General features: G+C 42.9%; 1 protein-coding gene across 15 annotated transcripts in view; it reads left to right on the forward strand.

Annotated features, from left to right (window-relative positions):
- The window catches only part of NRXN2 (neurexin 2), a 973,084-nt gene that overhangs the window by 536,489 nt on the left and 411,447 nt on the right, over positions 1 to 25,148 (forward strand). For all 15 annotated transcript variants that reach the window (XM_063438522.1, XM_063438529.1, XM_063438527.1 and 12 more), the window contains one exon: positions 9,115 to 9,288. In XM_063438522.1, coding sequence (XP_063294592.1) covers positions 9,115 to 9,288 — 174 coding nt within the window. The remainder of the gene's footprint in view (positions 1 to 9,114; positions 9,289 to 25,148) is intronic.

The following is a 25,148-nucleotide window of genomic DNA, read 5'->3' on the forward strand; positions in this document are numbered from 1 at the left end:
CCTCAAGAATGGCAATGTTTTTAGTTGCAGGGTTAAAAAGACAGAGGCATGACATCATCCAGACCACTTGATTGAAATAAAGTGGTCTGGGGACCTATAGAGTCAAATTAAAATGTAACTCAATCTCAACTCACTTGCCCTATGTCTCAACTCAAGTCAAACATGACCAAGCCAATTTCCATGATAAGAATATTGAATGCAAAAAAAAAAAATGCACTGCACTCTTCTTTGCTATATCCTCCTGAGACCCAACCCATTAACTTGTGTCCTCTGTACTGGACATTTCATTCACATGCATCTCCTTTTATTCTTTTGAGCTGCCCTATCAATCTCTACTGTATTGTGAAGAGGGCATTCCGGTCTTTCCAGTGATATGTCATGTGATAGGCTGGGATGCTGGGAACTTAAATACGTAGGAGATCACACAAAAAAAAAAAAATTGGAAGACAAGAGGATATACATTTTCTTAAAAAAGTAAAACGGTGCTTAAAAACGTTAATTAACCCAATACATATTGTGCGCTGTGACAAAACTTATATAACTTAAAAAATGCTTACCTTATCAAAGACTCTATTATAGCAACAAACAACAACAAACAACAAATATAGTGAAAAATAGGGAATACAACTCTAAAAAACACAAACAAGAAACACAGTGTCTAACTTTGTAACACCATATAAAATGGAATTCCAGTTGTCCACTCACATTTAGAAATCCAATATAGAACTTTCTCATAAATCCTCCAATTGTTGAAATGATAGAACAGAATGTTTGAGTTCACTCTATCCAAGAAAGAGCCAGTGACTTCCAATGTAGATTTTAAAAAAGAACACGTTAGTAAAAAGTATAAAAGTAAACAGTTATTTCATTACACATTTGTATAAAACACAGCACTTCTAGTTAGAAACATGTCACCATACACTGTCCAATGCCTTTCGTCATCTGATTTCCACAGGGACAATTTACAAAGTTCAGAAGCAAATATAGGAAACAATATGATCCTCAAATTACCCTTTTACATTTTTCCTTATGGGTGATATCAATCTTCTATTGATCTTCCAGCCATCCAGCAGGCTTCTATTGACTGCTATTCCCCTATTTTGCAGACCTCGTAATTATGTGTTGATGTCATCGCATTTTATGAACGATGATGTAAGGCTTTGCTTATGCAGAAGTCCATGTCTATTCGTTCCAACATATGTTATACCGATATGGACACTTATTTTCTTATATACTTCAGAACCAAAATTCACGTATTTGATGGGGTTTGTCCATTATCCATTATTACGTTAATAAAAGAATCTGAAGAAATCATGATCACATGACCAATCACATGACCCAAAACAGAAAAAAAAGGAGGAAAAAGAAAAATACAAAGATACATCAATTGAAACTGCAGTGGTAATACAATGATATCTATATTGACTTCTAAATCCAAACACAACTCGGAATATGAATGCAGGGATAAAAAAAAACCTATATACATGTTATATTATCTAGGGGAAATATGCATATTTTAATGGGTGGAGTGAAAATCAAACATCTTGTTCTATTACTTCACTTATTGGAGGATTTAAAAATGGTCTATATTGGATTTCCAAGTGTGGACAATTGAAGATTATGCTAGCGTCAGTGTACTTATAATCTTAATTTTAATAATGACAGGAGGCGAGTATTTTGCATTTCTCTCTTTACTAAACTCCACAGCAGTAAAGAAAGTGAAACATTTAACCAATGAAAAATGCAATAGGGAGTAGGAAGTTCCCAACAATTAGGCTCCTCCCCCTCTTTCAGAAGCGACATCGCAATAGTAAGATAAAGTTCAATACATAACAAAATACAACTGGTGAACGTTCATAGTGGGATGATGAAGACTGTAATCGGCACCAACGGGTGAACATCTGATCTTCATGGGGTAAGAAGAAGTCCGGGTATTTTACTGAAGAAACTCCAGGATGGCACAGAATTAGACTGAAATGAGAGTGTGAAATGGGTTAGAATGGGATCTCCGAACTGTTTGTTACAGTGACCTTTAGCCTTTTACGATATTTTATGATAAGGTTATAACCAATCTTATTAAACAAATAGGAGTACATACAGATATATATTAACCCCTGTCTAAATGTGTTAGCAGATGAACAAACCCGCTACAACAGATGTAGTGATATAAGTGAGAAAAGAGACATGTGGTATCAGAATTCAAATGTTCCCATCTTCCCTAGGGTGGGAAAGGGTGGGAAAATACTCGCCTCCTGTCATTATTAAAATTAAGATTATAAGTACACTGACGCTAGCATAATCTTCAATTTTATCACATGACAGGAGGCTTCCTATTTTGCATTTTTAACGCTGTAATAGTGATAAGGCCGCGTCGGAGTTCGGGCGGAAATAGAAAGTGCGAAAAGTGGATTCTCTAGACCAGTCCGCGGAACGTAAGATATCTGCTAGAGAGGCACCCGCTGTGAAAGCTGAGGAAGCTGCCGCTCCACGTACAGAATGAGCACCGAAGGAAGCGTCTATGCCTGCTAAAGAAAGAATCCACCGAACCCATCTGGCTAGGGTAGCAGTAGTGATGGGGACGTGTGGTCGAACGTATGACACGAGGAGTTGCCCCGAGGGTGGAGTCCGTATCGGAAGCGTAACCTCCACGTATCGCCATAGTGTGGCCACGACGCAGAGTTGTGGATCGGAATTGAAGAAAGGGTAAAAAACCGTTGCAGAGTCAGACTTCGTGCGACGCGATATCTGGAATGTGACTCCCTCCGGGGAGACCGAGAACGCGTCTATGTCGAACGCTCGGACGTCCGATACCCTGCGGAATGAAACTAAACAAAGTAGAACTGTTAGTTTCGCAGAGAGTTGCCGGACGGAGAGATTGTCGTTGGTCGGCCATTCCCTCAGGAAGCGGAGGACTACCTCGACATCCCAGAGTCGTGAATATTTTGGTTCCGGGGGTCATCGTAGTCGAATGCCTCTTAAAAGTCTGCATATCAGTGGGTCTTTTCCCACTGGGATTCCCAGTGTGGGAACATGGGCCGCTGAAATGGCTGAGCGGACTACGTTAATAGACCTATATGATCGTCCTGAGGAGAATAGGTGTGTTAGAAAGATTAGGATGGTAGGAATAGAGGCTGTAAATGGATCGATATTCCGTTCCAAGCACCAATTGGACCAGGAATTCCACGCGTGTAGATAGGATCTTCTAGTTCCTGGAGCCCATGAGTCCCATAGGAGGTCCTTAGCAGCCTGCGGTAGTTCGCCGACTTGCCAGGCACCCCGGAAAGAGTCCAAGCCACTAGGGTGAGTCGGTTGGCCAGGACGAGCGGATGAGGGCTCCCTTTCGGATCTGTGAGAGTATATTGGTGTGAGGGTAGTAGGAGAGGGTCCTTGTAAGATAGGGCTAGGAGGTCCGGGAACCAAGGTTGTCCTGTCCATAGAGGTGTGATGAGTAGCAGGGATACCCGCTGCTGTCTCAGGTAGTGAATGGTCCGTGCTATCATGGCGAAGGGGGGAAAGGCATATGCTCCCGTGATCGGCCATGGTTGTAGGAATGCATCCGTTGCTTTGCTCTCCGGGTCTGGGAGCCAACTGAAGTATGTTTGAGTTTGTCTGTTGTTGCGAGACGCAAACAGATCTAGGTGAAATGGACCCCGGTGTGCCGCTAGACTCTGGAAGATCTGTGGATCCAGTTTCCAGTCGCTGGCATCCCTCCAGTGGCGTGAAAACCAGTCCGCTGTGAGGTTCGTTTCCCCCGGAAGGTATTCCGCTTTGAGGGAGATGTTGCGGGGTAGGCAGAAATCGAAGATCTCCTTCGTTATTTCCGAGAGGATCCGGGATCGGGCTCCGCCCAGGCGGTTGATGTAGCGGACTGCCGAGATGTTGTCCATCCTTAGAAGGATGCAGCAGTCCGTCTTTTCCTTTGCTAAGCTGCGGATGGCAAATGATCCTGCCAGGAGTTTTAGGCAGTTTATGTGTAGGTTGAGGTCCTGGGAGGTCCAGGTCCCGCCTGTTGATGTGCCTGCGCTTGTGGCGCCCCATCCCCAGAGGCTGGCGTCCGATTCCAGGACTAAGTCGGGCGTGCTCCCGAAGATGGCCCGACCGTTCCATGCTTCCATGCTGTCCAGCCACCATCTGAGCTCGTCCCTGACCTCCTCCGTGACCGGGATTGGTTGGTCGTAGGATGGGTTGTGTCTGAGGAAGGATGCTTTGAGGCGTTGCATTGCCCTGTAGTGGAGTGGTCCCGGAAAGATCGCCTGTATGGAGACTGAGAGTAGTCCCACTATTCGAGCGAGGGTGCGGAGTGGAATGGTGTGGGCGCGGATGGTCTTGTGCAGTTCTTTGCGAATGGTCGAGATCTTTGAGGCAGGTAGCCGTAGGGTGCTCGTGGTGGAGTCTATCTCGAATCCTAGAAATTGTACCGTTTGGGATGGTGACATGGCTGACTTGCGAAAGTTCACAACGAAACCCAGGGATGATAGTAGGTTTGTGGTATAGTTCGTGTGTTGCGTCAGTCTGGACTTGTCGGAACAGAACAGTAGGAGGTCGTCCAGGTATATAATGCAACGAATTCCTTGTGCGCGAAGATGAGCGACTACCGGCTTCAGTAATTTGGTGAAGCACCATGGAGCCGAGCTGAGGCCGAATGGGAGGCATGTGAATTGCCAGGGGCGATCTTGCCAGTGGAATCGTAGGAATTCTCGACAGGAGAGATGGACGGGTACTGAGAGGTATGCGTCTTTTAGGTCCAGCCTCGTGAACCAATCTTTGTCCTGTAGTAGGTCTCTCAGGAGATGTATGCCTTCCATCTTGAAGTGTCTGTACGTGACGTACTCGTTGAGTCTTTTCAAGTTTATGACGGGTCGAAACTCCCCTGATTTCTTCTTTACTAGGAATATGTTGCTGAAAAAACCGCGAGGTCCGGAGGCCGGTTCTATTGCGCCTTTCGATCGAAGTTCCAGTAACTCGTTGTGTATGAGTTTGGTATCTTCTGTCGAGCATTTGATCGGGTGCGGTGTGACTGTTTGTCGTGGGTGCGACGTGAAGTCGATGATGTACCCTTGAACCGTTTGTAGGATCCACGCGTCTGTGGAGATGGTCTGCCATTCCTGAAAGAACAAAGATATGCGACCTGCTGGACGGAGAGTAAGGTAATGAGTTAGGTGATTGCTTACCTGTGGAGAAACGTGCTCTGCCTCGTGTACGTGGTCCACGGCCTCTATCCGCTCCTCGGGTATATGAGGATTGTTGTCTGTATCCCACCACCGGGTAGAAAGAGTGAGGTCTTGAGTTACGGGGGCCTGAAGGCCAGAATCGGCTGGGAGCACGGCCCCTTTGGCGGCCAGCCCGTCCAAAAACACCCCTGTTGGGGGTTTGTCTAAATACTCTCCTCATGGAGGACTGAGCCTTGTTCAGGGAAGTAAAGATATTTACGTGTTTGTTCAAGTCCTTGAGAAAAGGATCGCCAAACAGTTTGCCCTGTGCCAGAGGACCTAACTCCTTGGTGCCCAATTCCACCAACTTTCCGTCGATACGGAGTAGTGCTGCCTTGCGCTGCTCGGAGGAGAGGGCTGTATTCGTGTTACCCACAAAGCAAAAACATCTTTGTGCCCACTCCCGAACATCATGAGCCCATTCGCGAACCATGGTCGCGTCAAACTGGTCTGCCTTTGTGAGGGCATCGTCCGCCAGGTACATGATCCTGGAAAGCGGTCCTACTGCGTCTAGCAGTTTGTCCTGGACTGCTCTGAAGCCCTTCTCCACGCCTTTGCGTGGGTCCCGGCCACCTCGGGACATGAAGGTGGTCATCACCTGGTCAAATTCTGGTGTCTCTGCCACGTGGTCGGGTAGAGAAGGTCTTGGACATTCGGACCGAAGTCGGTTGCGGACCGTCTTGTCCATGGATTTCCTCAGCCAAAGGTGCATGAACTTTGCAAGATGATCTGGGGGTGTCCAGTCCCCTGAACGAGGATGTCTTAGGTTCCTCGGATCAAACAGCTTCTGACCTGATGGGTCAAAAATGGCGTCTTCGTCTTCCTGCGGGTCATCCATGGTGTCCTGAAGTTGGGAGTCTCCCAGTAACTTGTGTGTTACGAGTTTATGTTGGGATTCGGACTCGGAGCCCCATGGGTCCTCGTAGGAGTCTGATCCCTCCGCCTGCCATTCATCTATAATTGCCAAGGATTTTTTGTTTGCATCCTCCTCATCCGAGGAGTAATCAGGTGGCGGGGGCGGGGTAGTGTCCTTTAAGGGCTTAAGCTTTTTTGCAGGGGTCTTACCCTTGGCCGGGTTCTGTCGGCCCTTTTCCCCCTTCCAGTGGCGTTTGCCGGTGGAGGGTTCTTGGCTCGTATGTGGTTCCGAATCCTCGGAATCCGAATCGTGTCGGGGTCGGTGGGTTTTTGATGGTTTCCTCTTCTCGGCATTAGAGGCCATCATTAAGGAGAGAGCTTTCTCCATGGAGGCTGCTACCGCCTCATTAATCATTGTTTGGAGGTCTGCTGTATTTTGAGCAGCTTCCATATTGAGATTAATAAATTTTCTGGCACTGGGAATATTAGAAAAATTTAATTAGAAAAATTTAATTAGAAAAATTAATTAGAAAAATTAATTAGAGGTCAGTTCAGCTGTATATTTTTTTTTTATATATGAATAACACTATGTCGGCCCTAACAGGGTACCGTAGTGTGTAATATATATATATGTACTCCAAGTATAGAGTAAAAACCCCAGCAGGGTGTGTGGTGGTGATGGTACTGTGGACTCCAGCAGAGTCTGATTATAAGGTGTGATTAAGATCCCAGCAGGATCTAAGCTGCCTAGTCAGGCAAAGGGTAATCGTACCAAAACAGTAATAGCAAATACAGTAATAATATTGAGAATATAAATGACACCACACTATTGGGCTTTAGTATTTCTGGGCCTCACCCAGGATCACAGAGGTGGCCACAAGGCGACCTCCACAAGCAGCACAAAATAGGGCAGCACCCTTAACAGGCACAGGGTTATGATCCCTTAAGTGCCTAGATACAGCAATTTATTTTTTGCAAAAAAGACTGACCTCTAGAGGTTAACCGGACTGTCTCTGGTCGCAGACTCGCCGAACTGAGTGGATACTCAAAATGGCGCCCGTAATCTCGCGAGGCGCGAGATTGCAAATGGCCGCCGCGAGAATGCCGGCGGGGGTGGGAGCCGCGCAATGACAGAGCCGACTAAGCGGCTGAAAGACCGGGATAGGGGATAAGGTGACCGACGGAGGAGGAAAAACCGTCGTGCGGTCGAGTCCTCCCGCGGGCGGGAAGGAGGCTAAGCGGCAGAGTCCTCCCGCGGGCGGGAAGGAGGCTATGCGGCCGGTTCTTCCCGCGGGCGGGAAGAAAAAGGGGGCTGGGCGGGAGCCGAGCAGAGAATGAGATTACCTCATGAAGAGGTAAAATAAAGGGAAACGAGCAGGTTGGTTGCCAAGGGGAAGTCCCCCCAAACTACAAAAAATAGAAATACAAATAATAGGGTAAAATAACACCATGAACAGAATAAAAAATAAACTCTTAGTAACAATTTTTTACCAGAATAAGCAAATAAATGTATGAACGTTTTTCAAACAGTAGAGGTGACCACAAGCTTAAAATAATAATCCCCAATAAATAATAGTAATATGCATTAAAATCAATGAATTCAATATATATATATAGACATATAAAAGGGGAGCCAAAAGCTCTGACCTGTCTGCGATGGAGCAGTAAAGAAAGAGGGGGAGGAGCCTAATTGTTGGGAACTTCCTACTCCCTATTGCATTTTTCATTGGTTAAATGTTTCACTTTCTTTACTGCTGTGGAGTTTAGTAAAGAGAGAAATGCAAAATAGGAAGCCTCCTGTCATGTGATAAAATTATTATTACCATATTATATGGTGTTACACAGTTAGATACTATTTGCTTCTCTCTTGTTTTATAGAGCTTTCTGCTCTATTTTGCACTATATAAGTATATTTAAAGCTACTACAAAGATCACAATATAGTAATATACTACTTTAAGCCTCAATTAAGGAAGCTTTCCAAATAATTTTTCTACAAAAAATCCTTTTGACTTTAGTGACTCATGTACATAGATCAGTTTTAAAGTTCTCTTCTGACAATTTGGAATAATTTTAAAAGTTTATTAAATCAAAGCCTTAGTATTCTTTACGACCCTCCAGCCTATAAGAAACATTAGGGGTGGTTTATTGAGGCAAAACGTGCTATTTATTGTGTAAGGAGCTAAATGTTGAGACATTCTGTTGTTTCCATAGTGACTGGTCCATATTTGGCACTTCACACCAGAATAACACCTGTTTTGCTTTGATAAATCTCTCCATAAAATCTGGAGTGTCAAACGTTACCCATAAGTACCTAACCAGGACTCAGCAATACATCATTTTTAAGTACCTTAATGAACTATTAATTTTACATTTCTCAAAGCTAAAATGCTATAAATTTAGTATGTATGCTATATTTCACTTGCACAAGAACATTGATACAATGTTCAAAGGTGCTTTTTTAAAAAAAAAAAAAACTTTTTTAGAAAAATGTAAGTACTATATTTAAAACAAAAGTGCAGATTATAAATTCTGTGTTCACATTTAACTACCACGTTAGAACATGTTAGTCTTTCATATATTGGGTTTCATTAATGTTGTTTTCACGTTCTAGAAGCATTTGCTAGTATATGGGATGTTTTAAGCGATGCATCACACATTTACTAGACTTTGGCAGATAACTGGGAGATCTGAAATATAACTTGTGTGTTGTTTCTTAGTCACCAAAATGTGTGACTCTTGCTTATTAAATGTAACAATTGAAGCATTCATGCTGTGCATCTGATTACGGGAAAACCATTACTTGATGCACCCAATAATTTGTAATAATTTGCTGTAGTTCTGTGGTCTAGTTAATGGAATTGTTAATTTAGTACTTGACCTGATCACACCCATTCAATGTGACAATTCAAAATTGCAGGTCAAGCCCCTAAAAGTATTTCATATGCTTTTCTTATTGATGCAGTATAATTTTCTCTTATTGTATCGCTCTACTTAACCAGTTTTCTTTTCTTCACTATGTCATCGTATTATTTATATTCTTGTTAACAGGTGAATTGTACATCGGAGGGCTTCCGAAAAATATGTATGCCTCACTCCCTAAACTTGTGGCATCTCGAGATGGTTTTCAGGGCTGTCTAGCCTCAGTGGATCTTAATGGTCGTCTCCCCGACCTATTGACTGATGCTCTGCATCGATTTGGCAATGTGGAAAGGGGCTGTGATGGTAAGAAAACCTGCTATTACTATTATTACTAGCTACTAAAAGAAAATCACAGTGCTGTGGAGTGTTGATCCTTAGGAATAAATTATTATATATTTATTATATATTTATATGTTGTAGTTCATATGTTGCTAAAGTGCTACACAAGGCACTTTAACACATATAGAGTTATATAGCTATATATATTATACATAGTATACAATTAGGGATATGTACTCAAGCTTCTCTACCTACTGTGTCCCTACTTTATTAATGATGAAATACATTATATGAGCACACATACACACTGACCCACAACAAAGTGCCAGTTAAATTACAGGACTTTAAATATCAGTGTGGCAGTTGGAAAGAATAGTGGAGTGTAGATAAAATAATAATTTTTCTTTACTGATATTGTGAATGATAAGAGTGAACCTGAGTCAAGTTCAAGAAAGTAGATTCTAAAGCAGTGCTAAAAGATTGAAAATGCCAAGCGGGTGCGCAAAGCGTGGCAAGAAGTATTTGACACTCCTCCACCAACATGTCTGACAATTTATGGTACTGGAGATCAATTTGAAGCAACAGAGCTGTGGTTAATGCATTGAAATCTCGGCATCCTATCAAGTCTTTGACAGAGGAAAATGAGATTAGAGTTGCTTTGACATATGTGAACAGTCTGGAAAAGTCCATACAATGTGCATCACTGCTGCTATCATTACCGAAAAGGTCCTTGCAATGCTTAATGTGTTAACTGAAATTGAAACTGTACCGTCCAAGACTGTTACATGGTCTTCTGGAGGATGACGCAGATCGTTGGTTGCAATTCTGTGAGATGATGCGTAACCAGACCTCTAACAAACCATACCTTCTTGATAAGATTATCTGGTCAGTTGAGGCTTCTTTTAAATTGTCAGGCTATGTGACCAGGCAAAACTGTATGTATTGGGCAGATGCAAATCCTCATTTGACTATCACATCTCAACTAAACCTGCCAGGCATCACAGTGTGGCTTGCACTGTCCAGCAAATATGTTGTAGGACTGGTTGTCTTCGATAGAGAACAGTGGATAGTAACAATTAAAAAAACAAGAAAAAATTGGGACATAGCTGAATAAAAAAAATAGGAGGCAGCACACCTAAAGGGGGGATTCCCTCCAAAACACCCCTAGATGAGAAAGAACAAACACATAAAAATAAAAAATAGGGTGCACCTAAGCTAAAATGTAAAGGCCAAAATATAAAGTAGTAACACAAGATGACAGAGTAAAATACAAAAAAATATAAAATACAACACTGAGACAAAAGTGAATACGTTAAAAACAAGTAAATTAAGTACCAACATAGCAGCAATACCAGAATGGTAGTCCTTATACTAACATATATATAAAATATACATTTGGGATAAAGTAGTAAAGTTCTTGTAGTGCACATAATCCAACACAAGCTCTTATGGCAAAGGTCTCTTTATAGTAGACGTATCTTGTCATAGGAATATTCGAGCTCCATTGAGATATATAGAAAATATGAAATAAGAAGACAAGCAGAGAGACTCCAATAGTGCAATAATCATGGCAATAGGACCCAAAGAGAAAATAAAAAGGAACAATAGTGCTCTCTGTTTAAAAACATAACCAGGAGTGAAAATATATGAATGGTACTCACATTTGCTTGAGCAGATAACCCGATCAGTTAATACAGCATGGGTGGTATAATCTCTACCTGGGATACTTTGTGAGATCCTCACTTTATCAGCATCTAAGTGGCACATTTACTTGAAGCCTAAGTAGAGAGATCTCAGAACAAGGGCTAACTTTGCTGAACTGCTCTTCCAACAAGATGTGGAATCTCCTCATTATGCTTTTGCAGTAAGAGCCTACATTGATAACACCTTCCCACAGCATTGGATCAGATGATGTTGCGGCATTGAATGGCACCGGAATTAACACCAAATTATATGGATATGATCCTGGTCTTATTCCCTGGGGAATATATACACTCATTACATCATTAGCCATACAAGACACAATTTAAAAACATGATCTGCCTGTTAAAAAATATATAATAGATATTATTAAAACATTACTATTATAGTTATTATTAAAGGTTGAACTCAATGGATGCAATATATATTTCCCAAGCCAGATTACTTAGTTTATAAAAATAACAGTGAAACATCTATCATGTGAAAATAATGGCATCAAGGGGTTCTAGAGATATCATTATGAAATGAAGGTATAAGAGGGGCTAGAGTTGTTCAGTGCTTTATAGGTGTGAGTTAGTACCTTGAATTGACTCCTATAGCATACAGAAAGCCAATGTAAGGACTGGCAGAGGGGTGAGGTGTGAGAGAAACGACTAGAGAGGAAAATCAGTCTAGCAGCAGCGTTCATTACGGACTGTAGGGGTGCAGTACGGCTTTTGGGAAGACCAATCAGGAGAGGGTTACAGTAATCCATGCGGGAAATTACTAGAGCATGGACAAGCTCCTTGGTAGTATCTGGTGCAAGAAAGGGGCGGATGCGGGCTATGTTTTTAAGATGGAATCTACAGGATTTGGCAACATGCTGGATGTGAGGCTCAAAGGTGAGACCAGAGTCAAGTATGACGCCAAGACAGCGCGCTTGCAAGGATGGACTGATGTTGGTACCACAAACTTGAAGGGAGAGCGAAAGTGGAGGATCAGTATTAGGAGGAGGAAAGACAAGGAGCTCAGTTTTTGAGAGATTGAGTTTCAGAAAGCGGGAGGACATCCAGTCAGGGATGGAAGAAAGGCAAGCAGTGACACGTTGCAGGACGGCAGGGGAGAGGTCCGGGGAGGAGAGATATAGCTGGGTGTCATCAGCGTACAGGTGGTAGTGGAATCCAAAAGAGGTAATAAGTTTGCCAAGAGAGGCAGTATAAAGAGAAAATAGAAGGGGACCAAGGACGGAGCCTTGGGGGACTCCAACCGAGACAGGGCGAGGGGAGGAGGTATCATTAGAAAAGGAGACACTGAATGAGCGTTGGGAGAGATAAGAGGAAAACCACGAGAGGACAGAGTCACAGAGACCAAGCGATTGAAGAGTTTGAAGAAGGAGAGCATGATCAACGGTGTCAAAGGCCGCTGAGAGGTCAGGAAGAATTAGTATGGAGTAGTGGCCTTTGGATTTAGCTGCGATTAGGTCGTTAGTGACTTTGATAAGGGCAGTCTCTGTAGAGTGGAGAGGGCGGAAGCCAGATTGAAGTGGGTCAAGGAGAGAGTTGGAATTGAGGAAATGAGACACACGGGTAAAGACAAGCCTTTCCAGAAGCTTTGAGGAAAAAGGGAGCAGGGATATGGGACGGTAGTTAGAGAGGGTGGATGAGTCGAGGGATGGTTTTTTTTAGTATAGGTACTACAGTGGCATGTTTAAGGTCAGCAGGGACGATGCCAGAAGAGAGTGAGCAGTTGAAGATGTGTGTTAGAGAAGGCACGAGACAAGTGGAGAGAGATCTGATAAGGTGAGATGGGACAGGATCGAGCGGGCAAGTGGTGGGGCGAGAGGAGCAAAGAAGAGCAGCCACCTCTTGGTCAGTAGCTGAGGAGAATGTCTGAAGGGTAGGAAAGGCATGATCTATGTGTGATTGAGAAACAGAAAGGCAAGGAGGGGAGAATTCTTTCCTTAGCTGTTCAATCTTGTCAGTGAAGTAACATGCAAAGTTATCAGAAGTAAGGTTAGTTTTGGGGATGGCCACAGCAGGGCGAAGAAGAGAATTAAAGGTGTCAAAGAGACGCCTGGGGTTGCGGGAACATGAACTAATGAGAGAGGAAAAATAGGACTGTTTGGCAAGGGCAAGGGCTGCACTGTATGAACACAATATGAATCTATAATGGAGAAAGTCTGATTGGGTACGAGACTTCCTCCAGGAGCGTTCAGCACAACGGGAGCATCTTTGCAGGTAGCGCGTTGATTTAGTATGCCATGGTTGGGGGCGGGTCCTCCTTGAGGTGCTTGTTTGGAGTGGCGCTGCAGTGTTCAAGGCAGATGTAAGAGTAGAGTTATATATGGAGATGACCAGTGAAGGACAGGAGAGGGAAGGGATGGACAGCAGTTGTGAATCAATGTCAGCTGACAACTGTTGGAGATCCAGAGAATTAAGGTCCCTCCTGAGTTGAGGGGGGTTAGGCTGAGGTTGTTGGGTGAGGGGGTACGCAAGAGCAAATGATAAGAGGTGGTGATCAGAGAGTGGATATGGAGTGTTGCAGATATTAGTTACTGTACATGCATAAGTGAAGATTAGGTCAAGGGTATTGCCAGCTACATGGGTGGGAGAATTTGCGCACTGTGATAGCCCGTGGGAGGAAGTCATTGAAAGTAGTTTAGTGGCTGCAGAGGTCAAGGGTGGGTTTATAGGAATATTGAAGTCCCCGAGAATTAGGGCTGGGTGTTAATGCTGTTTTAAGGGGCCCAGTCTCACCTCAGAAGATTTTGCAGGACTTGGTTGCTTGGGAGTGCTGGGTGTTAATGCTGTTTTAAGGGGCCCAGTCTCTGCTCAGAAGATTTTGCAGGACTTGGTTGCTTGGGAGTGCTGGGTGTTAATGTTTTTTTTTTTTTTTTCAATGTATTTTATTTTTGGTCACACGAAAGTGTGTATATAGAAGGAAGGGGTACAGAAGAGAAAGGGGGAAAACATGAGGGGGGGGACAATAGTACATAATACACCATACATCACATATCACATAGGTTACATAGGTCCCAACAGCCATATGTACATAACCAAACACTTGTACATAAATCAGTTATTAACAGGCAGTTGCGGTCTCTTGTCCGTCTGGGTTTGAAGCAGGGACCAACAATTTGTGTACCCTGGTACTATTTAGTGACACTATCCCTCTGGCATTAAAACAAAGTTAATTTTTGGGGTAATGGAAAGTGTAGGTAAGGGGGGCAGCAGTTGGTGTAACTCGGGCAAGGTAGCTGTAGGCCTCCTATATTATCTTAGAAGAGTCGAGGTTTCCCTTTTTTTTTTTTTTTTTTTTTTTTTTATCACGCTATTATTCCTCCTTCTTATATTCCACCCATCTGTGCCATCTTATCTCATGTTTGTGTTGGTTGCCGTTTAGTCGGCTTGCCATAGTTTCGTAGGTGTGCGCTGACTCTATTCTATCAAGGATTTCATTCATTGTGGGCGCTGGCTCGGCCTTCCATCTATGGGCTATAGCGGTTTTGGTCGCCATAAGGCAATGGATCAATATGTAAATCTCGTCTGCAGGAAGGGGGTACGGGAAAATATGTAGTAAAAAACATTCTGATCTCATTGGGACCGAGATCCCCATTTTGTTATTCAGGAATTGCGCTAAGGTCTGCCATACTACAACGATCTTGGGGCACGTCCAAAAGATATGGTAAAGGGTCCCTATTTGCGTGAGACATCTCCAGCATAAGTTGTTCGACCCCGGATAGATGTGGGCTAGCCTGGACGGGACCAAATACCAACGCATAGTTAGTTTACAGAATGCTTCCCACTGGGAAAGACTGTGGGATGCCTGTTTCGTCTTTTTTTGAGCCTGATACCAAGCGGTTACTGGGAACTGCATCCCCACGTCCAATTCCCATTTTAGCATATATGAGAGTTTAGACGCTATATCTTGGAGTGAGAGTGTGGTATAGCATAGAGACAGTGCTTTTACTTTTGGTAGTTTCCCCATACACTTGTGAAGAAATGGAGGTAAGAGGTTAATATCTTGGAATCTGAGCTTGCGTTCTTGTACAATGTTCCTAATTCTCAAGTAGGGGAACAGCTCCCCTGTCGGTAGCTGGTACTCCCTAGCTATATCCGGGAATGGTTTGATACCTGTAGTGGTCAGTAATGAGCGTACATGGTGAATTCCCTGACGTAGCCAGGGTTCAATCTGCAGGTTGGTCGTTCGGGCAGTTAATGCCTGAAGCGGTGCTGCAAGGAGCATATCATTACCTTGCAAAAATAGCGGGGTAGTCTGCTTCCACATCTGGAGCAGTGTTTCAGTGGTTGGTAGCACTGAGCCACGTGAGGGGAGAGTCGCCCCCGTCCATAAAGCCAATGGGAGGGAGCCTGAGGTCATGCACGCATTTTCCATTGCGAGCCATACCGGAGGAGATGATCGTTCAAGAACCGTAAGTCCCTGAGCCATTAATGAGGCTTTGTAATATAATTTGATATTTGGTACTCCCAACCCGCCTTTTGTAAAGGGTCGCCATAGTGATCTCTGTTCTATCCTTGGGGGTTTACGCTTCCAAATGTGTGCGTTAATTATGGCCTGAAATTTCTTTAAAATAGGGTTCGGGATGGAGATTGGTAGGGTGCGAAAAAGATATAGTATGTGTGGCAGCGTCATCATTTTGACGGTGTGGATCCGTCCCAGCCAGGATATTTCTTTCCCTTCCCATTCCTTAGTTTGTTTTTCTAGCTTGTGCATAAGCGGGGTGTGGTTTTCTCTTATTATCGCCGAGTGTGATACTGGCAGCTTAATGCCCAGATATGAGAGGGAGGTTTTCCTCCAGTCGAAGGGGTATTGCAATTTTATGCGGGCAAGTATGGGGGGAGCGAGCCCTATCGCTAGTGCTTGTGTTTTTTTGGCATTATTTTTATAGTATGACATCCTCCCGTATTTCTCCAGTAGTGCTAGTAGTTTTGGAATGGTGGTTTCTGGTTGTGTTAAAAATAAAAGAACATCGTCCGCAAAGAGGGCTATCTTTTGGATCCCTATCGGGGTGTTCAGGCCAATGATCTTCTGGTCTAATTTGATGTGTCTAATCAGGGGTTCCATGCATAGGATAAATATTAGAGGAGACAGCGGGCACCCCTGCCTGGTACCATTCGTGATTTGAAAGGGTCGTGACAGAAACCCTGAGTTGAATATTTTGGCCGCAGGTTTGGAGTATAGGACCATAATGCTCTTTAAAAATGATAGCGGGATACCCATATTTACCAACACCGCCCTCATGTATGTCCAATTTATGCGATCAAACGCTTTTTCTGCGTCTAAGGCCAGCAGTATACCCCTCTGGTGAGTAGATTGGGCCCATGAGATTAGGTTTAAGAAGTGGCGGGTATTATCCCCTGGCTGTCTAGTTGGGACGAATCCTGCCTGTTCTTTGGAAACTAAATCTAACAAAACAGGTTGTAATCGCATAGCTAAGAGTTTGGCATATAGTTTTGTATCTGCATTTAATAGCGAGATGGGCCTCAGATTAGCGCATTCAGTGGGTGGCTTGCCCGGTTTGGGGAGTGTAACAATGTGGGCTAGCAACATCTCCTCCGGTATGGACCCTGTTTCTGCAAAGAAGTTAAAGAGTTCTGTCAAGTGCGGTGTTAGTTGTGTCTCGAATGTGGTGTAAAAGTAGTTGGAGAACCCATCTGGGCCTGGTGCTTTGTGTTTGGGGAGTTTGCGTATTGCGTTTCGCACTTCCTCCTCTGTAAACTTAGCCGTCAGCAGGGAGCATTGATGGGCATTGAGACGTGGTAAGTCCGCTTCCTGTAGGAAGGTTTTTACGTCTGACTCAGTTGGGTGGTGTAAACTGGTGTCCTGTTGGAGATTATATAGCCTATCATAAAAGGATGCCAATTCATTTACTATTTCCTGCGGGTTAAATATTTTTGTCCCTGCGGTCGATGTCATGTAAGGGAGTTTGGATTGCGTGTATTGGGTTTTAAGGCGTCGTGCAAGTAGTTTGCCTGCCTTGTTCCCTTGCATATAGTAGGTGAGTTTCAGCTTACGGAGCTGTCGTTCCATATTTAGTAACGAGACTGCATGTAGCTCTTTTCTTATGTTCGTGATTTTTCGGGATAAGATTTTGGTAGGCCTTATTTTATTGTCGCTATCTAAAGATTGAAGTTGTGCCGTTAGGTCCTCTACTTTGTTGCGCACCTTCCTTTTGTTTATCGACCCTATCTGGATTAGGAGACCACGCAGTACGGCTTTAAGGGCCACCCATTTAGTGGCGCTATGTGAGGGGTCGTGCCGATGGTCGTCATAGAATGCCTCAATAGTTGCGCCCAATTTGGTAACCGTGTCTACATTGTCTAAAAGGGATTCGTTCAGACGCCACGCACTCCGGCCTCGTGCCGGGTACATGGCCCTGAATGTGGTGATTACTGGAGCATGGTCAGACCAGGTCCTGTCTCCTATCTCCACTTCTACAATATTTACTATGGAGCTTTTGTCCACCAGACACATGTCTATACGGGAGTAGGTGTGGTGTACCTGCGAGAAATAGGTATAATTCCTATCTGTTGGGTATAGGGTGCGCCATGTATCGTAAAGATCGTTCGTATGGAGAAGTGAGCTAAAGGTGTGGCTCAATGTGGTAGCTTGCTGTAGTGGAAGCTTCCCTTCGGTACGTTTTATGTCTAAGTCGGGGTTCATCGTACAGTTGAAGTCACCTCCAATAATGATATGCCCCTCACGGAGTTTGGTTATTTTCGTCAGTGCTCGTTTAATAAAAGAGGTTTGAGAGTTATTGGGCGCATATATGGATGCGATTGTGAGTTGCATACCATTCAGTGAACCAACCACAATTAGTAATCTCCCTAACTCGTCTTTGTACATCTTAGTAAGTTGGAAAACCCAATCCGCATGGAACAGGATGGCTACCCCTCTCGTTTTAGTAGGTGAGAGGGCATGGAAGACTTGGGGGTATTTTGAGGATATTAGGCTAGGGGGGTTTTTCTGGCACATATGAGTCTCCTGTAGACATACTATGGCTGCGTTGGATTTGTGAATTTCTCTAATTGCAGAACTGCGTTTAAAAGGGCTATTCAGGCCGTTCACATTCATAGATAAGCATTTAAAGTGGCACGACATTGAGTAATAGAGTTATGCGTGCTATAGAGCCCGCTGGAGATGGTCTGGGAATGTTAATTTTCAGGGCCCTTGAGAAAAATAGTGTTAATACGGGTACCATAATGTGACTTTGTTTCGTGCGGTGTTTTAGATGAATATAGGGGATTGCTGCTGGCAAGGGATGGGGTAGGAAGATAACAGGGGTAAACCAAAATACAGATAAAGTAAGTATGTACAACATCTCTCGAACTTGAGAGTAGAACATGGGGTACAATGGGGAGCCTATACGCTCCAGGTCCATTGAAGCACCCGTGGGGGTTCGTGCGGAGCGGGTCCGCGTCCGGGCCAAAATAATATTTCTTTGTTTTTAAAGAATCGCATCCCAATGTTTAGTTCCATCTATTGGAAGGGATTTTGAGTATGGACACTAGCCTCCCAACAATTACAGGCTGCCAATATGATATCCAAAAATTGCTTGGATTGCGCCGAGCTACAGAGCCGCCGTTTAGGCGCCCCGCCAGTTTTTGGGCTCCACAGCTTCCCTCCCTAACTGTATTCCCCCATGGCATGGGAGGAGGGGCGACGCCATTCCTCCCTGGTCAGCGCCAGCACCCCCCCCAAAACCCAAGGGAGTCAGTGACGGTCATGGTCAACGTTTCACATTATTTACCACGGTGGAAGTATATACATCAGTCATCCCCCCCCACAACAAATATACATCAACAAATTCAGGAGAGATAGATACCACTCCTACCGGAAATTTAAGCTATGTGCTGGGTAAGGTCATCCCTTTACCAGGTAATATTAACAGATAATAACATAAATTGGGGTCCTCTATCAACGCGTGGAGGGTATTCTGGGGGGTGGGAAGAGACACACTTATAGTAAGCTTTGGCCACCATATAAACCATTTGTCAAATCGCGAACATCGAAGTTGGGTATATTACCATGCGTTTTTTTTGTTTTGTTTTTTTTTTGTTTTTTTTTTTTTTTTTTTTTTGTTTTTTTGTTTTTTTGACTCTTATTTATAGGTAATTTTTCTTTTTTTTTTTTTTTTTTTTTTTGTTCCCATGTTAACTATTTACATTGGCATATTGTCATACTAATACCACGTCGTCGACCGTCGGCACCAGTCACCAGCGTTCTGGGAGAGTCTTGAGGAAAGCAGGGTTTCTATAGACGTCAGTCCTTGTGGAGCAGGTAATGTCCCAATTGCAGCAGAGCGTTCAGTTGAGAATATATCTTGTAGCCTATTATATCGCGTTGCTGGATAAATTCAGAAGGCCAATGTCCCTCTCTGCCTTTTAGCGAGGTGAGGGGCCTACCATCTGCCACTCTGGCCGGATATTACTCGTGGCGGCCGCCTTTTCTGGGGGAATAGAGACATCTCCCTGCGCGTTCCAAAGGCCCCAGTTCTTCAACGTTGCCAAGCCACCTGCCGGGTCATCCATAACGTGAAGTTTGTTGTTTCGCCATATGAGGAGCTTCGTGGGGAAACCCCATCTGTAGGCTTGCCCGTGGTTCCGCAGAGTTTTGGTCACCGAAGAGAACTCCTTTCTTCTGGCCATAGTTAGGGCTGATAGGTCGGCATATATCGATATCTTATCGTATGGTTCAGGTAGTTTCGGGGCGGACCTGGCTGCCTTTAGGAGCGCTTCTTTGGCCCTGAAATAGTGAAAACGGACCAGAATATCTCGCGGCACCTCTGTGGCGAATCTGGGTGGTTTGGGCGTTCGATGGGCCCTGTCCAGTTCCCACATATCAGCGGTTAGGTCGGGCACTAGTTTAGAGCACAGGGCTGTAATATATGAAGGGATTTGATCTGCACTCACCGACTCCGCCACTCCCCGAAATCTCGCATTATTCCGGCGGGAGCGGTCCTCCATGTCCGCCATTTTGTGCCAGAGTTTAATGTTGTCGTCTTCCAGTTTTCGTAATTTGTCCGCCATGGTGTTGTGGGCAGAGTTTAGATCCTCCGTCCGGCGTTCGATCTGGTCCGTGCGGTCTCCCAATTCCGCCAATTCTTGGTGAATACCAGATATAATAGACGTGAAATCTTCCTTTAATGTAGTTCTCAGGTCCATGAGCATTGCTCTTAGGTGCTCTTTAGTCACTTGGCCATCGTCCGATGGAAGTGATGCGGGCGGCTCGTTGTCATCATGCACAGGGGACTGCGCCCTGCTATCGGCGCCATCTTGGGCCTGTTTCTGCCGGTCTTTTTTGTTTTGGCGGACCGTGTCCGTTAATTTAGTTTGTTTTGACGGTGACATGGCTGTCTAGTAGTCCTCGTAGTCTCCCCCTCCGGTAGCAGGGTGTGGATTCGGGAATACAGCTATTTAAATAGGTATTCTGGCCCGGGTGTGTGCGGAGCTCCTACTCCATGCGACCGTCCGTGCCGGAAGTTAGACACGCCCCCCTCGCTGGGTGTTAATGTTGTTTTAAGGGGCCCAGTCTCTGCTCAGAAGATTTTGCAGGACTTGGTTGCTTGGGAGTGCTGGGTGTTAATGCTGTTTTAAGGGGCCCAGTCTCTGCTCAGAAGATTTTGCAGGACTTGGTTGCTTGGGAGTGCTGGGTGTTAATGCTGTTTTAAGGGGCCCAGTCTCTGCTCAGAAGATTTTGCAGGACTTGGTTGCTTGGGAGTGCTGGGTGTTAATGCTGTTTTAAGGGGCCCAGTCTCTGCTCAGAAGATTTTGCAGGACTTGGTTGCTTGGGAGTGCTGGGTGTTAATGTTGTTTTAAGGGGCCCAGTCTCTGCTCAGAAGATTTTGCAGGACTTGGTTGCTTGGGAGTGCTGGGTGTTAATGCTGTTTTAAGGGGCCCAGTCTCTGCTCAGAAGATTTTGCAGGACTTGGTTACTTGGGAGTGCTGGGTGTTAATGCTGTTTTAAGGGGCCCAGTCTCTGCTCAGAAGATTTTGCAGGACTTGGTTGCTTGGGAGTGCTGGGTGTTAATGCTGTTTTAAGGGGCCCAGTCTCTGCTCAGAAGATTTTGCAGGACTTGGTTGCTTTTTTTACATCCATAGACAAAATGTATGTATATATAAGTAGTATGCCTTAGTGAACAGGTCAAATGAAAGCCATTTATTTGAGTAGAATAAATAATGGTTCAGGCACTCTGGGATACAAAAATAGCAGTTTTATTTGGTCAAAAACAGCAACGTTTCAACCCTACAGTCTTTATCAAGCTACCACATCAATGCAGAAGTGACATTTAAATACAGTGATCAATCACAGGAAAAATAATTAAATTAAGTGAAACAGCAGCTGTGAGATTACAAATAATTAGGAGTTTAACAAAAACATATAAAACAGCCACTCATATATCTCACGTATGTTGGAAGGGACCCCTGGCCAGCCCTGGCTTCAGAGCACCTTGGTTACTTAATGAGTTCGGTATCCAGCAAGTCTCTACTATTTATTTGATTAGTACCTGTTTGTTTGTTTGTTTTTATTATTATTTACATTAAATGTTTAATATTTTGTATTATTTTGTATACAATACCAATGAACATTTAAAACAGGAGACATGGACATTACAACATTACAAAAATGGACATTAAATATATGTAATATTACTCAGTAGATTTTGAAATATAACACTTATATACATATATTTTAGACATATTATATCAAGGAATATAGAGTTATGATCTAAAAGAATACTTTTAGGGAATTCCCTTATTTTATTAATCCAATAATCATAATTATGAGCGTAGTTTAAATTATTATTTGAATAGGCAACTCCCCTTTTCATTTCAAGTTGGTAGATAAGTTGATTTTTATATTGGAGATGCTGGAGATTTTCTTAAGTTTATCTTAAGGGCTATCATACTAGAATATATAAAATCCCAACACGTAGTTATTCTTGGACATTTCCACCAGATATGTAACATTGAGCCTTCATGGGATAAACATCTCCAACAGAGTGAAGAGTTAGTCTGAGATATTTTAACCAAACTAGTTGGGACTAAGTACCACCTGTGAAATACTTTAAAGTATGTTTCTATAATATTGAGACAATGTATATTTATATTTTTTTATTTATTAATTTTTACCCCTTAAGGACACAGCTTCAGAAGCTTGTCTTTCACTTAATGACACAAGCATTTTTTGCTGTTTGCGTTCAACTGCAATTTGCATTTTACTAATTTATTGCACCGACGCATATTATATACCGTTTTTTAAAGGACAGAAAGGGCTTTAATTTGATGTAACATATATTTACATAAATGCTTATTTATTATTAAAAAATACAGAAAAATGCAAAAAAAATGAAAAATCTTTTTTACAGTTTTTGCAATAATAATGTGTGCACAATTAGTGCAGGTTAAGGAAAGTAATTAAAAACTAGAAAAGCTACAATTTCTGGGGAAATTGTGTGAAGTGTTCTTGCCTCCATCAGTAGTCTACAACTGGAGTGGGCAGAGTAACTGTTATTATTTATTTATATAGCACATTTAATTGCAAGGTTGTTGCCCAAAGTGCTTCACAGTTACATTAAAACATACAGTTATAAAAACATTAGCAGGTGCAAAAGACCCTGTCTATGACATCACTTGCTGCTGCAGCCTGGCACAGGTCAGAGTATTTTTGCGGTTGCCATCTTCAAACGGTCGTATTTTAAAAACTATAAATCCTACAGTGAAGAGCTTTATATTGTGAGAATCACAAGACCCAGACCTACATTTTGATGTATAGTATGTCTCTGAGATATTAACAATGAAGGCACAGTCGCAGTTTAGAAATTGCCCTTCAAATGTGAGCTTTGCAGAGTGGAGTTTCAATGAATACCAATGGACGGCGTGAGTTGCAAACAAATGGCCATATTGTGAAAACTATCAGGACTATTGCTTAGCTGTGGACATTTTTAGTGGCAGCAGGGATAGCTGGACGCTTTGATATAAGATTTGTGTAGTTGGGCCTGAAAATGAGGGAGTGGTGGCAGTTTAGAAATCATGTCCTGATTTTTCAGCTTTTGCCAGCTCCCACTCTAGCTTTGCCATTCATTCCTATGGGACAAATTTCGCCACAAGAACAACGATATTCCGAGAACCATTCGGCGAAACGTTCCACAAAGTAATAGCAATCCGATCGGGAACAATCTGCACGTTTTGGTATATTTTTGTCTATGTAGTGTAAAAACTGTGGGAGGAGTTAGGGTGGCAAATTTGGCTATAATAAGAATAATAATATATATGTGAGATAACATTAAGTGGTCTTGCTATGCAAGAACACGTAATAAATTCATTTAGTTGTTCTGATTTACAGAATATATAATGTGTCTGGGATTTTAAGTTTTTTTTGGTAGTTACAGGTCACAAAGCACAAGGAGTAAAATAAACTTTTAATGTGGAGCGATTTTAGAATTTGGTATGTTTGTCTTGTAAGCTTAATAGCCATAAAAGAAAACAAAATTGCCACACAAAAGTATATATTTATATAAAGTAGACACCACAGGCTATTTACCTAAGGTTGTTTTGACACTTTCTACGTAGCCATTTTACCGCCAACCTCTGCTAAATATTGGAGTAAAATTGTGTTTTTTGGGGGTTTTCGCACACAAACTTATAACAAAGAACTTCTTATGTGTATTTTTTAAAGTTGGTGTGTGCTATTCCTGTACAAAGTTGTATTATGTGTTCAGTTACTTCTGCTGAGTACAATGGTACCCCCATTGTATGTCTTTGGCACTATTTTGTGAAGCTACAGTGCCATATAGGAGACCTGTCCTTTTCAGTATTCACAGTAGAATTTTGAGAGACGGATTTAATGAGCCTATGCTTCCATTTGGGGTATTATAACAGTTTGACTGTTCAAAAAAAACCCACAAAGGCCTACCATTTGTAAAAGTAGACACTCCAGGGTATCTCATAAGGTGCATATTGTGCCTTAACATGCCCCCATTCTTTTACCATTACATGCCAAAGTATGTGGTAAAAAATAATTTTGTGCATTTTTTACATACGGATTGCATTTTTGCTGGGCATTTTGTATATTTCATATGTGCCACTAAGTTCAAACCCCCCAAATTATGCTCAGCTAAGTCTTCTGAGTAAAAGGACACCCCATTGTATGTCTATGGCACTATTTTGTGAAGCTACAGTGCCATACATGAGACCTGTCCTTTTCAGTATTCACAGTAGAATTTTGAGAGACGGATTTAATGAGCCTATGCTTCCATTTGGGGTATTAAAACAGTTTGACTGTTCAAAAAAAAAAACCCACAAAGGCCTACCATTTGTAAAAATAGACACTCCAGGGTATCTCATAAGGTGCATATTGTGCCTTAACATGCCCCCATTTTTTTACCATTACATGCCAAAGTATGTGGTAAAAAATAATTTGGGGCATTTTTTTACATACGGATTGCATTTTTGATGGGCATTTTGTGTATTTCATATGTGCCACTAAGTTCAAAACCTCCAAATTATGCTCAGCTAAGTCTTCTGAGTAAAAAGACATCCCCAATGAATGTCTTTGGCACTATTTTGTGAAGCTACAGTGCCATATTGGAGACCAAGCCATATCAGTTTTTACAGAACTTTGAATTTTGACGCTGGGCCTATGTGCAATTTCCAAGCATCTTCGCAGGTTTTAAATTCAAACTACCCCCCAAAGGCCTACCATTTCTTAAAGTAGACACCCCAGGGTATTTCAAAAGGCATATTTTGAACCTTAGCGTGGGATAATTTTTCCGGTAGCTTGTACCAGGTGTAGTGGTAATAAGCGTTTTTTCTGCCTTTTTGACACACAAAGTGAGTTTGCACAGTATATTTTGCAAACCTTATGTGTACCACCACTCTATAATATTTTATATGTTGCTCAGCTATGTCGGCTGAGTACAAAAATACCCCCGTATGTACCTTTGCCAGGTATATGTGGACATCGGAAGGGGACATTTGGGACACAGCCATTCCATTTTTTTTTTCAAACTTTACATTTTTACGCTGTGCCCATGTCACATTTTAGAGTATTTTACCAGGCTATATAATTCAAACTACCCCACAAAGGCATACCATTTCTTAAAGAAGACATCCCAGGGTATTTCAAAAGGCATATTTTGAACCTTAGCGTGGGATAATTTTTCCGGTAGCTTGTACCAGGTG

The sequence above is a fragment of the Pelobates fuscus genome, chromosome 12 (genome assembly GCF_036172605.1).
Source record: "Pelobates fuscus isolate aPelFus1 chromosome 12, aPelFus1.pri, whole genome shotgun sequence".
Lineage (NCBI taxonomy): Eukaryota > Metazoa > Chordata > Amphibia > Anura > Pelobatidae > Pelobates > Pelobates fuscus.